At 44.8% G+C, this 18,238-nt stretch overlaps 1 protein-coding gene across 4 annotated transcripts in view; it reads left to right on the top strand.

Annotated features, from left to right (window-relative positions):
- The window catches only part of UBR1 (ubiquitin protein ligase E3 component n-recognin 1), a 174,781-nt gene that overhangs the window by 135,677 nt on the left and 20,866 nt on the right, over nt 1–18,238 (top strand). For all 4 annotated transcript variants that reach the window (XM_019519092.1, XM_019519090.1, XM_019519091.1 and 1 more), the window contains exons 36-44: nt 527–582; nt 860–956; nt 4,993–5,060; nt 6,542–6,692; nt 7,587–7,674; nt 9,772–9,905; nt 13,232–13,340; nt 15,666–15,722; nt 17,327–17,404. In XM_019519092.1, coding sequence (XP_019374637.1) covers nt 527–582; nt 860–956; nt 4,993–5,060; nt 6,542–6,692; nt 7,587–7,674; nt 9,772–9,905; nt 13,232–13,340; nt 15,666–15,722; nt 17,327–17,404 — 838 coding nt within the window. The remainder of the gene's footprint in view (nt 1–526; nt 583–859; nt 957–4,992; nt 5,061–6,541; nt 6,693–7,586; nt 7,675–9,771; nt 9,906–13,231; nt 13,341–15,665; nt 15,723–17,326; nt 17,405–18,238) is intronic.

Below are 18,238 nucleotides of genomic sequence, written 5' to 3'. Positions count from 1 at the left end.
CATAGAATTGTTTTAACTAAAGCTCATTTGACATGGTTTAATTAAAGTGCCTCCACAGCCATTTTGAAACACAGGCTTAATACATATGACAATGAGCCTATGCTAGAGCATTCTAATTAGAATGCATTGGAGCATGTCTGTATGCACCTCTTGAATCTAAAATGGCTGGGAACTACTGATTTTCATGTATCACCTGGTCTGAAGAACCTTCATCAGTCATGAAGGGACACAAAATAGAAAGAAAGCATATTTGTTCCTCAGAGTCCAGGCTAAATGAGCAAGATCTGGAAACTACTTAAACAATCTTTTTTTATGAGTATATTTATGTGGGAATTGTATAACTACATTAGCAACTTTCCAAAGTCACTTGTCAGAGTAAAGCTACACTTCTAAAAAGCAACCCTGTAAGTGCAACAGGTTGATCTTAGACTAAAGCAAGTGAATATGTGAAGATTAAACATGCAAACTATTTTAGTTGCTTTAAGAGCACATAACTAAAAATTTACTTTCTCTGTTTAATTTTAAGAGAATCTTCTAGAAGATGAGGGCAAACCTCTATTAGGAGCGCTACAAAACAGACAGGTATGGATAATCCAAGGTGCAATAAATTAAAAAAATGCTTGATCACTGCTACTGGTGGCATGAGGGGGTTCTCTACCAAAAGATACCTTTGAAAGAACTTTTAATTAGGTTAGTGATATAAGGATGAGTCTGACAGACTGCATTCATATTATTACAAAGTGGTTCTTACTTCGTTTTCCTGGATGAAGGGATAGAGAAGCATTCTAGTACTACCCTGTTTCACTGATTGTCTCTTTTTTGTTCCTTTTCCTGTTACTCTTTTTTTCTTGCCTTCTAGCACAGTGGCCTTAAAGCATTAGTGCAGTTTGCAGCTGCTCAGAGGACTACAGCACCACAAAGCTTGATTCAGAAACATCTGGTTCGTCTCCTAGCAGGTAACACAATCTTTTATTTCCTTTTTCTCCCACTGCCTTCTGTCCAGTCACTCAAATCACTGCAGAGCTGTTTTTGAAAGCTTTTATTATACCGGGGCAGGCAATTATTTTGGGCAGAGGGCTGGAGACTAGGGTTCTGGGCCCCCTTCACCCTGTAGTTGTTTGAACCTGTTGTGTCTCCTGTTTCCCAGCATAATGCTGTAACCGCCAGGCCACAGCGAAGCATTACCCAGACCCCTCTTCAGCCCTCCCTTTGAAGCTTGCCCTCTGGGCAGCCAAGAAAAGGAGCTATATGAGGCAAAAAGGAAGATAACTAGCCAAAGAATGTGTGGCTTAGTGAGATAAAATACTGCTCTGGTAGGAAAGGGATCCTTCAGGCATCCTGAATTCTAAATTGGGCCCCTAATCCCAGTGATGCAGAAACTTCCCTAGTGCTGTTATCAATTTTAGTTCATACACAGTAAATGCAAGGTTCAAGGTGAGGACTGGAGAAGGGCCTGGGTCAGTGGTGCTGGAGCCGATCCATGAGTATGATCTTATACACCAGCCCAATCCCATGCACCAGATCCACCTGCAAGTGACCCTATTCATTGATTTCACCATGGACTTGTGATCTAGCACACATCTGGTTCACAGGGTTTCCCAAGGATCTAGAACTTCGGCAACAGGGGAGTGGCAATTACTGCTGCCACTGCTCCCATGTTTCTGGACTCATGAGGACCCTTGTGGACCAGAGGTTGAGCACCATTGGTGTGCATTATACCTAGCCCATTGGCTGGTGGTCAGAATGCTTTGCATGTTCACAACAACCTCTAGACAAGAGGGCCCTAAAAATTGTATCTTGCCATTCCCTGAGCAAGTGTTCAAAGGACTGGATATTGGGCTAAAAGGTAAGATACCTCTGGTATCTAACACCTGCCAGTCATAGCTTTTCTGAGACTAAAATTTTAGCGTTTATCTGGCCAAATCTAAGCTCATCTAACCTTATCTAGCCTAGGCTGTTCTGTTTTACTGTGTAGCTGCCCAGCTGGGTACAGCCATGCTGAGCAGGCTCACTAGGCACACATGGGCTTGCACACAGACCTAAATTGCAACCTGTGCCAAAAAATGCAGTTACACAGCTGTGTACATGCTACTTAGATGCACACAGTGGAATAGCAGATAGCCCCTAAGTTCTTTCCTACTGTCCCCCTGTAGGTGTCTAGATGCAATATTAAAATACAATAAAATCTGTCTCGGGTAGAATGTGTCAAGCTGGAAATCTGTACAAAGTGAAAAATGGGGAATGGAATTAAGTATATTTAGTCTGTATAAACCAGACACTAATATGAAAACTGGAGGAAATTTGTCAGGTTTCTAGCTTTGACAGGTTCCTTTACAGAGAGATTGTGCTGTCAACCCTTGCTGTCCCTGGGCCTGGGGTACCTACCCACCTTTTAAACTTCCCAGTGCACAGGCAGACCCAAGATGGAGAAATCGCCACCCAGCCCTTAGGCTGTGCACAGCCTCACCATGAGCTTTAAAAGGGTGCACATGCAGCTCCAAAACAAGGGAGTTGCTTCCCAGTCCTGGGCTGCTCACATGCTTGGCAATTTAAAGGGTGATCTAGGAGCACTGGGACTCGAGAGCCATTTCCTGATTTTTGGGTCTGCCATCATTCCCTTTAAATTGCCTGGCAGCAGGCAGGGCAGGACAGCCTGCAAACTGCCCCTGCTTGCTGGTGCTTTTCTGTCCCTATTGCTGCTCTGCTTGCAAGCAGCAGTGGGGACAGGGAAGTCTACAAGCAGCTCCCACCATGGCCACTTGCAAGGAGGCAAGGATAAGGGAGCTCCCTATAAGTGAGAGTAGGAGTTGATTAAGAGGTGCCAACTTCACGTTAGCCCCTGCTACTGCTTGCAGGGAGCATTGTCACCCTTGCTACCCTGTTTCTGGACGTCCTCTGGAGTGAGGGGCAGCAAGCACAGCTGCCCACCTTGCAGGAACTGTGGCTGTTGCCAGGCATTCTGGGGCCAAAACATTGGCTTTTGTTGGGGTTCAAGCCGCTTGGGCAGGGCTTCTTACCCAGGCTATTGCAGCATGAGCATAAGCCTATGATTTAGCAGCATGGACAGCAGTTCAGGGGGCCCTGGCCTGCAGCCAGAACCCTAGGGTGGAGTTTTGGCATCTCTGCTGGTCCTGCCACCCTGACAGCACCGCCTGCTCTGTCCTGCTGATCAGCAGGACCAGGCATGGGGCAGCATTTCTTGACCACTAAATGCTGGGCAGGCTGTTAGGGAGCCAGGGGAGTGGGTGCCTCTGTTCCTTCTATAAGACAGAACTCTGTTTAAACCAGAACTTCTACCTTGTCTAATGCAATTCTGCATTAGACAGGGTTCACTGTGTCTAAATCCACTCCTTCAGCTGTCACTTAACCTTTGGGCCTTTCATTCTTAGGATGCTAACTCTCCCTGACATTGTAAAGGGGCTGAGGCCTCTAACATAGGACCACAGTTAGCGGTTTTCAACCTTTTTTAACAAGTGTACCCCTTCTGTCTGTTTCAGCTCATGTGTACCCCTTTATATTTTTCTGTTTTAAATGTTACCAATTATGTGATATAAGGCAGGCTACGCTAATTAGCATTAAATGCATTATGTATTAAATATATATGTCCTATAGTTATGCCACAACAGTTTGGGCTGGTAAGTCTGTTGTGGGGAAAGAGACGAGGGGGGAGGGAAGGGCAGTGGCGTGGACAGATCAAGGCCCGTGCAGTAAGGGAGGGAGTGGGGCCAGGGGCAGGCACTGCACAGTCGGGGCAGAGCATGAGATTGAACCACAAGCAGCTTGTTTGAGTGGTTTGGGGTGGGGGGAGTGGCTCCTGCTGCTGCATGCACCCCAGAAGGGTATGGGGGGAGTGCCACTGAATCTGTGCAGGGAGAGAGAGGGCTGCCACTTGTAGGCTGGGGCCAGGGCAGCTCTGGGCTCTTCCTCACCAGGGTGGGGGAGGCGGGGCTGGGCTGGGCTGTGTTCAGGGCGGGTGGCAGCGGCACTGGGAAGGGGGGTTAAGGAGGGTTGCAGCCACCTCCAAAATTCACCATAGCCCCACCCCCATCCCCTGACCTCCCTCCCAGTGCCGCTGTTGCCTGCCCCAGTCGCAGCCCAGCCCATCCCCCGCACTGGGAAGAGCCTGGCATCAGCTGCAGACCACAGCAGCAGCCCACCATCGCCCCACACAGATCTGGGAGCATGCGCCCCCCCCATGCCCTCCTGGGATGCATGTAGCAGCAGGAGCCACCCCCTGGACGAGCCACAGCTCTGTCCCACACCCCACCACACCCTGGCTGTGCAGTGCCTGTCCCTGCCTCTGCCCAAGCCCCACTCCCTTCCTCACTGGCGGGGCCTCAGTCTGCCACCCCTCTCCCGCCCCTTCCCTCACAACAGACTTAATCAGCCACACCCATTTGATCACACTGCCAGGCTGCGCTCCCAGATGCCTGTGTGCTGTGGCTGAGCACATGCAGGAGGCATTTATTGACCACATCAGCCAAAAAAAGCCAGTTGCTGATACTGTCACTTTTCTGTATATTGGTGCCTATCCGATATGGGACTGATGTATTGGTGCATCACTAGTAATTTTTTCTCATTTGTTCTGTGTACCCCCTATGACCTTTTTAAATACCCCTAGGTGTATGTGTACCCCCAGCTGACAACCACTGTACTAGGCAGTAGGACACCTGAAAGTTGCAAGGCCAAAGCCATTTAATGGATCTAGCCCTTAGTTTCTTGTGTCTTATTTTTTCCATCTTTAAGACCAGAGGGATAATATCACCTCTTTTCACTGTTTGAAGATAATGCTCATTAATATTAGATTCCACATCAGAGAACAGGAATATGTAGGATGGAAATGAGTAGGTTTTTGTTGCTAGTTTAATTGATTAATCAGAGCTCCAAAAGAAGCAGAGGTGATGCACTGCCCTTACACTACCACTGCACTTCCACTCAAGAGAGCAAAATCAATAAGCTGCCTGGATAATGAATATCTTTATTTTTTTGCAGTTCTTCTGCTAGATCTTAAAGTGGAAGACACACCATCTCTTCTAGATATAGATATGTTTCATGTTTTGGTAAGCACATTTCTCATTTTATTTTTGCTGTTAATCTTCTTACTTTTGATGTGCTATTTAATGTGAATTCTGCTGGAAACAAACCTGTGATATCTTCCCTGGTTGTGGACAATAATCCAGGAATGAGCTGACTTCCTTCACCACAGATGTTCTCTCCCCATCAGTTCAGCCATTTTCCTTGCTTCCCTAGCTTCCACTTTTGTTATTCTTGTGCTTTTACCTCCTCTGATAGCCTCAAACTATTCCTTTCTCCTTCCTCATCTTTTCTTGCACAGTATCTTGCCCATTTCTTTCAAAAGAAAAATTTCAAAATATGTGACTTCCACCTTCTCTCAGCTTGCCTTCCTCTCTTTCCCTTTTCCCCACTGCATGGGAAGGTCTCCTCTGCTCTTCACTTCTCATCCTTTCACTTTGCCTTAGTGACCTCACCCCATCTTTTAATTTCTGTAATGCTCTCACTCATCTCCTTTTAATTAATTTCTCCTTTCCATTGGCTCTTCCATTCACCATACAGGCATTCTTTAGTCTCTTCTATCATTTAAAAAAAAATCTTGCCTCCCCAACTGCCACCATTTCTCCTTTTCATCTTTAAACTTCTTCAGTGTTTTACTAATACTAGCTATCCTTGAGTTCCTTTCTTTGAGTTTCATCCTTGACAACACCTGATCTAGCTCATCTCCATGGGCACCACTTGAAGTCACTCCCCGAAGACCCTAATAATTATTCTTTACCTACATATCAGAACAAATACTCTATCCTCCTTCTGCTTGACCTGTCAGCACCTTTGTCACAATATAAAATATTCTTGAACTCTTATCCTCTCTTTCTTTGGTTCCATCCTCATTTAATTCTCCTCTTAACTTCTGTAATATAACTTCTACATATGCCTGTCAAATTTGCAGACCTTTTGATGTGTTCTTCCATGCATGTAAGGAATTCCCTGTAAACATCCATAAAACTACCTCATTAGCTTCCTTCAAATCCTCTCTCAAAACCCTTCCTTGCTATGATGTTTACAAAAATATGTAAGTTAAACTTCTTGTAGGCTAGAACTAGTGCCTATCCCACTGACCACTATTCACATAGTTTCCTTGTTGTACCCCAACTCTCTGTGTCTTCATACATGTGTGCGCGCATGTGTATTCTTATCTTTTGAGACAAGGACCTTCTTTTTATTTCATGTTTGGACAGCACCTAGCAAAATAAAGTTCTGGTCCATGATTGGGGTGCTCAGATGCTATAATAACACATAGTAATAGTAGTAGTAATTTTGGTGTCACCTATTGTGCAGACTTTGTAAACTTGTGACAGAGTTAAAAAGATAACCAAACTAATTGCACTGAAAACACGGTCTTAGATCTAAATAATGAAGTGTAGATGATTGTATGTGGCATGACTATGTATTTTGTAATGTTATCCTAGGAAGGACTTCAGAATTTGTGATTGCCAATATTCTTTGCTTTTTGTCTCTCTTGCTATAGGTAGGATCTGTGTTAGCATTCCCATCTTTATATTGGGAGAATGCTGTAGATTTGCAACCTTCATCTATTAGCTCTTCCTATAACCACCTTTACCTCTTCCATTTGGTCACCATGGCGCACACGACACAAATCATTCTCACCTCAGCAATAGGTAAGAGTACATCCAGTTTTGGATTTCTCAGGTATTTTGTCTAGTTTTTACAAAATCAGTTACAGACATTTTTAGTAGAAGATGGTGCTTTCCACATGTATGAGCTTTACCATAAGAAATGTGTAATGTTAATTATATATTATGTTGTATTAATAATTGTTTCCTAACAAAAATTAAAAAAGCAGTATGATTACTTTTAGAGCTCTGTTTATGCATTGTTTCTATGCCTTTGTTCTCATGAAACAAAGCAGCCCATAGCATACCAATAATTGACTGAGGCTACAATACTAGATTGGTAGTGTTCCACATCTGCTCTTTGTGGGAGAAAATACAAATCTTTGACAAATACTTATCATGGTGTTGAAGATCAAGTGATAGATGAATTTAGGGACACCAGCTTTTGGGTGTTGTGGAGGTCTGTAAATATAGAGGGGGAATGACCGGACTCAGTAATCTGATAAAGTTGGGGTTCTATTTATTCTGTATTTTACTATTAATCACACTATGGAACAGTACAGACCAGTAGCCTTATAAGCCACCATTCCACAGATTTGCCAGCTCTCACCTCCTTTGTTCAGTGTCATTACAGTGTAACCAAAAAAAACATTAAATCTTGTATGGCTACTAAGGTAGAAAAATAATGTCAGAAGATAAAGGAAGGGAAGCAGCTAAAAAATGAATATGAGAGTGACCGTTTTTATAATTCCTCTTACGTTATGCAGTTTCATGGGGGAGGATGTTTGTTGGATTAGGTGGGGGAAAGGAAATATTTCAATACAATGAAATGTAAACATTTTTGTGGCTTGTACATATACATTTGAAACTCGAGGGATGTACATAAATTGACAGGAGAGTTTGAAGTGCATATGCAAGCGTTAATCATTTTTTGCACAGAATCCTCCACTGCTCAATCACAAGATGACAGTGAGGAGGCTCGTACTGCTGAGGCCTTCTGTAAGGAAGTTTCCCAGTACACCAGTGGGTAAGTAGGAATTCAAGTCTAATTTTGTTTTCCAAGACATAACAAATACTTCAAGGAAATGAGCCTGAGGGACATGAACAGACGAGCAGTTATGCTGGTTTAAAGCCACTGGGGGACTTATGGCTTGTAAGAGTGCATCAGCTGATTGTTGCAACTCTTTCATCTGTACACCCCTCTCCTGCAGTAAATAAAACAACCATTTACCCCTGAACGAAGCAGTGATAAGTTTCTGAAGTTCAGCTTCCACTTACCACAGCATAGCATGAACAATAAGAACAGTTACAGTGGATTCCACTGAAAAAGAGCAAGTCCTCTCCTCCCAAAGCAGTACAGTTGTTTCATCTGCCCGTGGTCTGAGTAACACTGAAGGAATATGTTGGACCCACTTTATTTAGGTTAGCAAAAAAGTTCATGCACTGCTATGCAACGCTGGTCAGGCCACAGCTGGAGTATTGTGTCCAGTTCTGTGCGCCCCATTTCAAGAGGGATGTGGACAACATGGAGAGGGTCCAGAGGAGGGCCACCCGCATGATCCGGGGACAACAGGGCAGACCCTACAGTGAGAGACTGCGGGACCTGAACCTATTCAGCCTCCACAAGAGAAGGCTGAGGGGGGACCTGGTGACCGTCTATAGACTCACTAGGGGGGACCAGAAGGGTTTGGGGGAGACGCTGTTTCCCCTAGCGCCCGCTGGCATAACAAGGAGTAATGGGCACAAGTTGATGGAGAGGAGGTATAGATTGGACATCCGCAAAAACTACTTCACAGTTAGGGCGGCTAGGAGCTGGAACCAACTTCCAAGGGAAGTGGTGCTGGCCCCTACCCTGGGGGTCTTTAAGAAGAGGCTGGATGCCTACCTGGCTGGACTCATTTGAGTCCCGTTTTTGTTTTGGGGTTTTTTGTTGTTCTCCCGCCCTGGTGGGGGGTCGGGCTAGAAGATCTACTAGGTCCCTTCCGAACCTAAATCTATGAAACTATGAAACTATAAGGTGCATGGCATGGTATGGTTCTGTTGTCTCAGTTAAAAAGGAATATTTTTAGTTAAAACAACAAAATTTTCCCAGGCCCAAAGCAGATTCTTGCCATGACCTAAAGCATCCGTTTTTTGCTATCCATATCTTGGGGAGTAAAGCAGCCACCATTACCAGTCAGTGATCTAGGAAACTCATTGAGCAGCTGGCTCTGCTCAATGAGGGGGTGGTGAGGGATGGGAAGGGTATGTCAACCACAGTAGACTTTGGTTGGAGGGGGCAAGGGGTGCAGCAGCATGGGTGATGGGAAGGGAAGTCTTACCTCCACAGGCAGCTGCAGTGTCAGCTGTCCTGTGGCCAGTTTTCCTCACTCTGAGATCCTAGTGCCCCATTCACTCCCCCTGCCTTCCCCATATATGCATATGTGCTGCACTGCCCAACTCCTGTGGTGGGCAGAGGCATTGCAAAGCTACCCCTACCACAGCAAAGACTGCCGGCAGGGGTGGATGATCCTGGTACCCCTAGTAGTTGACATTTGAGGCAGGTGCTCTACTTATTCCACCATAGTTACACTAAGGATCATTATTACATTAGTAGAGAGAGAGAGGAACAGGATATGGCTGTGTATGAGAAGAGGTCTTCCCTCTTCTACTCATATTTCCCAGTTCTTGAGAGAAATACCTCTGCTACGAAACAAGCAAAAAGCAATGGAGAAATAAAACTTAAAACGTGGGGAAAGATTCTGGAATAGATGAAAGAAAAAATAGTTATACCTAGGTTCCTTAGCTTCTTGTGCACAGCCATGTATGTTCACTGTTTGGAGCACTTCAAACAACATTTCTGCATAGCCTGAGGCTCTGGGGCAGTTACGTCCTGTTGCTGCAACCCTGCTGCAGCTCCACCAGTTCTAGCAGTGATGAGAGCACTACCACAGATAAGCTATCAGACCTTGTAGGAAACATGGTGATGACCCCATTGGAAAAAATGTCAGAAATATTCAACAAAGTGCACAAAGATAAAGGTATGGACGCTGTTCTTGTCGCACGAAAGAAGAATATAGGTAAACCCAAGAGAGCATTTACTCTGAACTTACGGCTTTTTTTTTTTTGGTTTGTTATACTGCAGTTGCTTTAGTCAAAACACTCCAGGCTGGCATATATGGGACTGTGTCAAGAAAGGGATCACACCTTACCTTCGTTGTGCTGCTTTGTTTTTCCATTATTTGCTGGGGGTGCCTCCACCTGAGGAGCTGCTGGTAGGTAAGTACGATAAAGCAATGTTTATTATTTTATCTGTTTGCTGTTTACTTGTTGAATAGGTGAGTGCTTATTGTCAAGGCATAAATGAGGTTACTTAATGTTATAGTAGTACTTTACACAGAAAAGCAATGAAAACTACATATAGAAGAGGTAGGAGTAAGCAGCAGGTTTGCCTGGGCCTTGCCTTTGTGGAAAAGTGCTTGTAATTAAAAGTTAAGGTGTAAATTTAAACTGAGATAGTTATAATAGCATAGTAGTCTTAACTTGTGTGGACACACTTATCCCAGTGTAAGGATAACTTTTATTCATTTACTTGATGTTACTTAGAAAAAAATTTAAGGACTATCAAGAGCTACCCTTACACTGGAATAAGTATATCAATGAAGTGGGGTGTGGGAGAGGGCTAGGCTCATATAATTCTTTCCATATTATCTGCAGAGTTTATCTGTGTAGACAAGCCCAAACTGGAGCTCTTCACACCAGTCTGGAGCTTTGGTTCAATAAGAAGGAATGTTCACTGATGATCAATAACGTGATTTTCTGTCATTCCGTAGAATTATTAGGATTATGATAATGCTACGTATAGTTCCAGGAAGCTCCATGTCTGCTGCATACAATGCTTCCTGAATCAGAAGTAGTATAGCTCCCTTAATGCAGCATTGCCTCCTGGCAGAGCTTATTGGTGAGTAGGCTCCAGTGTTGCATTCAAGGTGCAGGCCCACCACATGTTTCCTGCTGGATAAATTGCCTTTACCCCACTTGATCTTAGCTCATAGGACCAAGAAGCCAAGTGGACCTTTGAGGAAGGACTGTTCTACTCTGGGGTAAACTGTTCCACTCTGTAGTAAAGTTCTGCCTCAGAAAAAGTGAAGAGTAACTATGCACATATAAATTACACTAGTGTACTGAGTGTGTCTCCTCTCCTAGCCGCATCTATTTCAGGCTAGCTGCTTGTTCAGTGCCAACCGGTTCTTTTCCATCTAGGTGCAACAGTAGCACCTATTGAAGACGTTCTGGTTAGGAGATATTTTTGTGTCTACTGCTTACTACAGAATGAAATCTGAGATGCGTTACTTTGTAGTAATTGTGCAGTATCATCACCCTAAGGAACCTATACTATGTACAATTAAGAAAGCAATGATTGCAGAGCAGAATGGCATGCATCAGTACAGCCTTACTGGGGCAGTTCAGATATGCCAAGAGGTTTGAAGTAGTGATCTGGCTCCACCTTGTTTAACTTAGGTGTTCTGATGGGATCTTAGTAAAGTAAAATATGGTTGCAGGCCAAAAATGTAATGATCAACTGGTGATATGATAATTGAAGACATAGTGGATGCATCTACACATGCATTTGATCCAGGATCATTTTACTTGCAAGTAAATGCTCTCGGGCAGACATCTACACATGCAGAAAAGCGGGAGCAGATTTGCTGCTAATGGCAACAAACTGCTTTCACTTCCTGGGGCCTTGCAATGACCCCCTTGTGCCACCAGGGGGAGCTCTAGGCTCCCCCTGCATACTAGCCCAGGTCTGGTAGGGACCACTGGGCCAGGAGACATCTGTCTTCTTGCTGTGGCTAGGACATTACTCCCTGCCCAGAGGGTCTGCCTGCTGCTGGGGCAGGGAGCTCCTGGCCCTGGCTCCCCAATCAGGGACAGGAGACATGGAAAGAGCTGCAGGGGAGGGGCAGGTCCCAGCCCCTGCCCAGATGCTGCAGTGAGGCAGCTGGCAGCTAGCTCGCTACTAGTTGCCCCACCAGCGGATCAGGGCAGGGGTCTGGGACCTACCCCATCCCTGCAGCTCTTTCCAAGCCCTGTGCCTCAGTCACACAATTTGGGCACAGGGCTGGGACCTGTCCCATACCAGGACAATTCCCAGTCCCTGCCTCGCATGCAGCTGTCCCAGCACCAGCCCTGTAACAGCAGAGCTGGTGCTGGGAGATAAGGATCTCCTAACCCTCACTCACCGATTGCAATTTCAGATCAGAGGGCTTGGAGCTCCCTGCTGCCGGGGCAGGAAGACATAGTCCCTGACCAAGCTCTGATGGCAGAGCCTGCCCTGGCAGCAGGCAGCTCCCAGGGGGTAGGGAGAAATTTCCTGCCCCCTGGTGGACAGCTGACCTGAAGCAGATTTGCCCCTGGTCAGACGTTTACACAAGTGCTACTGCAATGACACTAATCAAAAGTAAATTTGCTACTTGCATTTGCATGTAGCAAATTTACTTACAATTGGCAAAGTTTACTGTGCAGTAAGTATGTGCACATGTAGACGCACATGCTTACTTTGCATAAATTACACTATTACACAGTAATCTCATGTAGATTACTATTACACAGTAATCTCATGTAGATGTGCCCAGTATGAAGCTTTCAGTCTCAAAACACGTAGTCTTGCTGCTCTAATAAATGTATAATGTGCTCTGTACTATAGAGCAGGAGTGTCAAACATAGTGTGCAGGTCAGATCTCTCCAGCTCGCTGGACTACTGACAGGCAACCAAGAGTTGGAGGATGGGGCCAGGGACAGTAGCCTGCCACAGAATCAGGTGCCTTTGGGCCCTGGTGGACATAACAGTTGGTGGCAGGAGGAGAGCAAATGAGGGTTGATGCAGCTCTGGTTGTCCTCTGGTAGCTTCACCTGTCGCCAGTGCTCTGGGTCTGCCTTCTCAGCCAGTTGCCATGCTGTGGCTTTGTGCTGAAACCCTCTGCCAGAGCTGGAGCTGCTGTTGTGGCAGTGGTGCCTGTGGCAGGTCTGGCTCTGTCATGGGGCACATGGCAGCAGCAGCAATGCTGACTTTGACATAGGGCATGCATGTGGTGGGAGCTATTGCTGGAGCTGCATCCCTGTGCTGGAGCTGGAATTGTCATTGCTGCTGCATACCCTGAGTTGGAACCACCTTCAGGCTGGAAGTGGCCCACAAGGAGCCCCATGGTTTGGATCCAGCCTGGGGCAGGAGGTGGACTTGACATCCCTGTTCTACAGTAATTAGGTAGGGACTGAAAACCTTGAAATGGGGTTAAAGAATTTAAGTTTTTGACCCATATATACCATTTAAAAGCACTTTAATATTATTAAATTAAGAACCAAATTCTCAAGTTGTGTAAATTCACTTAGATCTGTTTAAGTGAGTAGAGCTATGTCAAGCTGCATCAGCTGAAGAACTGCTCTTTGTGTCCAGATGTGCCTATTAATCAGCATGAAAAATCAAAACAATCCTGGATTCCCATAATGCCTGCTATGATTGTATGAACTGTTCAGAAAGATCTGTAGAAGACTGGACTGGCTTGAAAAAATTAACATATTCCTCATGTTTTCTTATTTTGCAGTTTCTGATGAAGGACAGTTCAAGGCACTTTGTAGTTATCTATCTCTTCCCACCAATTTGTTCCTGCTTTACCAGGAATATTGGGATACTGTAAACCCCTTGCTCCAAAGGTACTAGCTTGAGTAGCTGTCTTGGGATGATCGTGTGGGAATTTGGGGTACAATTATTGAATCATTGCTTCAGCTCTGATCAATGCCATATTAAAATGTTAAGAGTTAGCTTGATAAGCACGCTGCATGTTGAATTGCTGAAGAGGTGGTATTTTTCTTTATTTTGAATTGTTTATATTAATAAACTGCCCCGACATAGTGAACCTCAACAGACGCGGGGCCAACTTCTGACTCATTTGAAACCATGTAAGTTATCCTGGAGTGTTGCTCTTTTGGTAGGCCAGTGGCGCTCAATTTTCTGGCTCTGTGGGCCCGATCCATCATGCAGTCAGTTTGTGGATTTGCTGGCCTGGCCACTTAGGCTCAATCTGGCAGCAGGTTGTGACCACACAATTTCTGGCCGCAAAGCTATCTCATATGCTAGATCTGGCTGCGGCCTGGCCCCATATGCCAACCCATTCCCACATGCCGGATCCAGCTGCAAAGCAACCCTATGCATCGGTGTGTGGGACCATGACATCTGTCCCACAGGGCACCCCTTGGGTCTGGGAATTTGGCAGCAAAGGAACAGTGACTGGCAGCATTAATTACCACAGGAAGCTGCAACACTTAATGCTGCCATTACTCCTCCACTACCAGATTCCCAGACCTGTGAGGATTCTTGTGGGCTAGATGTGGTCCATAGGCCAGAGAATGAGCACCATTATGCTAGGCTGTTCTGTCTTCATTGATCTGCCTTATCTTGCCTGTCTCTCCACAGACGGGATGTTAATTATAATGATGATCTTGAGAAGAAGGATCTTGGTTTGCCATGTAGTATAATCTGTTCTGATTTAGGGCTGTGCCTGCATTGCATTTTCAATTCAGTCAGATTAAGGGTAGTAGTTAGCCTACTGATTATTGCCCCATCTATATAATATGCTGAAACCTCTTTGTAAAGGAAAAATTGGATAAAATAAAAACAAAATATTACTGTCTTTAAGGATTTCCATATTCATCTGTTTACAGAGTGCAATATTAGTGTTAACATATGATATTCTTGGGCCTGGCAGAATTCTCTAGAGCAGTGGGGGGCAACCTTTTAGACAGGCATGCAACAGATTAGCCTCCCATCTCCCCAGAGTGCCTCTCCAATCCCCTTCCCTTAGCTGATCTGCTGCTCAGCTTTCTGCTCCCTGCCCTATGTGCCACTGTGCTGCCTGTCCCCATCCCAGTCTGTTGCATGCCACACACAGAGGCTGCCTCAGGTTGACCACCCTTGCTCTAGATCAACACCAATTATTCTGTCTTATCCTCTGTCCTCATGGGGCCTTTTTGGTTGACCTATGAAATGTTTTAAGCCTGTTAAGTCCAACCTCTTGTCTTGATACTGATTCATTTTCCAGGAGATGCCAAGTATAATTTTTGCTTCATTTAGTTGAAGAACAGTCTCTATTAACCAAATACTTAATTTTAGATTCTTAAATGGCTGCTAAGAACATTCCTTTTTCTAAGTTTAATCCTCATAGGAGTGCATACAAGATGTGATTTTTGAGTAACAGAAGACATTTCTTTGAGCTGGGGCTGATAATACCACCTCACCAGAGAAATTAAATGAGAACAGATCTATTTTATAATAATTCTATTGCTAAATTGCCACATCAGCCTGTGCACATTTCTTAAAAAGCCTTACTTCAAAAGAAAGAGTTCAGTTGCTTTTGAGAAATGCTGTTGATGCACATCAGCTAAAATAACCATCTGTTGTTGATCTCTCTTCTGTGTTGTAGAAGTAATATAAAGTAACTGTCTTAGCAAGAGTGCCAAAGAAATCATTTTATTCCTATAGTTAGTGGTTTGGCAGTACTATAACTTGCTATACTATGTGGGTGGATCTGTTTTGCTATTATAAACATAAATACAGTAAATATTTGTGATTTAAATTATTTTAAAAATGTGGTTGGGTGAAAATCATTGAGTGGAGTGCAGTGGCCCACTTGGGCACCATAAGAACCTCAGCGTCTAGATATTGCTAATATTTTTTTTACACGTGCATGTTCCATTTTGCGAAGAGGTCCTTACAAGTACTTTTTTAAAAACAGATTTTTCTGGATCCTCCGGGGAGTCGGCAGGGCCCCCCCACTCCCACGCCCCCCTGGCTTGGCGATCAGAAAAATAGATTTCCCTTTTGCGTGTATTGTATTTCATCCCCAAGAAATAAGATTTCAAAGAACAGCTAAATCTCCTCAGAGAAAAATAATTAAAACCATTTGTGTCCTCCTCTTGCTTACCTAGTTTTGTGCTTATTGTAGTAATACAATGTCATCTGTCACTGTTTGTTTGCTACAGGTGGTGTGCTGATCCTGCTGTACTAAGTTATCTGAAGGGGAAAAGCATAGCAATAAGGTTAGTTGGGTTTTTTTGTGCTTGTTTTTTGACCCAAAAATGTTGAAGGAGCTGGGTTTTTGATAGATGAAAAAGGGTGAATTGTAAGTGCTTATATTTAGTGAGGTTTTTTGTGTCCTCCTGTTCCCTTTGCTGTAAATTTCCCCTCATTTTCATATGAGCTTATTACACTCCCTTCCCAAGACCAAACTACTACTCTTCCTTTGGACCATCAAGCATGTTATCTCATTAATCTGTCTTTATTTTTTCCTGGTAATGTCAGATAACCTTCCCCAAGACTAAATGTGTGTTCTTACCATGCAGACTTAGTATTGTCCCCTTTGTTTAATGCACACGCACGCACACACACATATGCACACACATATATTAGGGGTGTGCAAAACAGGCCATATTAGATTCAGATTTGGCCCGAATCAGGGACAGTGATTCGATTCGTTGATTTGGATCACTGTCCCCAGTTCGATTTGGCTGAATCTGAAGATTCGTTTTGGTCAGAGACACAGCTTTAAATGCTTTTTCTACATACCTCGAGGTACCAGGCACAGCTCATGAATGCTGAGATGGTGGGGCGGATGGAGCGTTCCACAGGAGTGTTGGGGGGGGCCCCCCCACGTGCTCAGTGGTGAACTCAGAAGTGGAGCAGAAGTATTTCCAGGTCTGTGGGGGCTCCCCCTGCACCCCGCCCAGCTCTGCAGTGTGCCACGAGGGGAGCCCAGGTGCCCCCCCAGACCCAGGAGGCACCAGTTGCTGAGCCAGGAGGCCGCAGGGGAGCTACCCATACACTTCCTGGTGGACCAGAAGTGCTTCTGGTCCACTTCTGGGTCTGCTGCCGAGCACTCTGGGGAGCCCCCCATGCTCCTGTGGGACGCTCCATCCACCCCACTGTCTCAGCGTTCACGAGCCACATGGTACCTTGAGGTATGTATTAAAAACATTTAAAGCTGTGTCTATGTCCGAATTGCTGAATCTCTGAATCGATTTGGAAGGTTCCGATTATCCATTTCCAAATCGATTTTACTCTGCCTTTCCTTTGGGTTCATAGATTTGAGAGCTGTCTCTAGACTGGCAGAAAGAAATCCAAAAATCTAGAATTCTTGGTTCAGAGATGATACTTTTTATTAGACCAACTAAGAAATCACAAAAATATATCTTTTTTACAAGCTTTTGGGCTCTCATGCTCTTCATCAGGCTCAGGGAAAATTAGAGATGGTAAAAAGTCCCCATAGGTAGAAAATAAATTTCATTTTTGCACAGAGAAAGTTGAAGATGGAAATCTGTCCCTCTGGGTCCATGAGAGTGTCTTTGTGAGGTGGTTTTTGTTGTGCAGATCAGGCAGGATTCCTCCCCTGTTGGTGTCAGATGGCAAGCAGGGAGGTGTAGAAATCTTTCTTTCTGTTCAGCAGTGAAGTTTATAATCCAAAATCAGCTAAAATTTAGCATATTTTTGCATTTCTTTTTGTCTCAGACCAATACAGCTAACAAATACACCTCTGGATCGTCAGAAGTTCATACAGAATATAGGAAATTTAACAGAGTAGTAGTTTATTTGCAATTCATGCCCAGTTTGGGTTATTTTTTCTTATTGTTTTCTTTAACTTTCCTAGGTACCCAAGGAAAAGAAATAATTTAATAGAGCTTCCAGAAGACTATAGCTGCCTCCTCAATCGAGCTTCTCAGTTTCGGTAAAAACTTAGTAGTTTTCTTAGCTTTCTTGTCAGTGTTACAGTACTGTTCGTATTCATGCTGTTGGTGTAAACCATGTGACACATGGCTCAGTTATGTCGGCAGTAGAGAGCATCAGTTCAGGAAAAAAATACTTGGGGGTTGGACCTGATGATCTGTTTAGGTCCCTTCCGACCCTAAGCACGATGAAACTAGGAAACCTGGGAAAGGTATTGCAGAACTGAATATGCTATTTTGTTTATATCCATAATAGCCAGCTGACCATTTTAAGGTTGGAAAAAACACAGCTTACTAAATTAAAGGATGTTGACAGAATGACCGCATATAATGTTATTACACTTTAAAACATTGCCATTTGTCATGAATGTGTGTTAGATCAGGGATGTTCAACCTCCAGCCCATGGGCCAAATGAGGCACGTGGAGCCTTGGGCCAAATGAGGCACGTGAAGCATGTGGAGCCTTGGGAAGCTCAGGCTTCCAAAGGGTTTGGAAATATGACTGTGGGGGAGCTATGGCAGTTAATATTGCCACCCTCCCCGCTGCCAGAATCCCCAGTCCTGCTTATTGGGTCAGAGCTGAGCCACAACACTCCCCCTGCACAGCCAGATTGGGGCTGGGCCCACACCCCTTTCCCTCCATGTGGCCAAATTGGGGCTGGGTCACATGCTTTTCCTGTGGGTCTGGCCCATGCCTCCTTGCCTTGAACCCAGCTGGGTTGGAAACGGGCTGTACTCCCTTCCTTCTGCAGGGCTAAGCCATGCCCTGTCCGCCTGCAGGACTGGTTTGGGACTGGGCAACACCATGCCATGCATTCTTTACCCCCCCCCCCCCC

The sequence above is a fragment of the Gavialis gangeticus genome, unplaced genomic scaffold, assembly GCF_001723915.1.
Source record: "Gavialis gangeticus isolate Ggan-Ray unplaced genomic scaffold, GavGan_comp1, whole genome shotgun sequence".
NCBI classification, from domain to species: domain Eukaryota; kingdom Metazoa; phylum Chordata; order Crocodylia; family Gavialidae; genus Gavialis; species Gavialis gangeticus.
The sequence above is the reverse complement of the archived record's forward strand: the minus strand, read 5'-3'. Positions and strand labels throughout refer to the sequence as shown.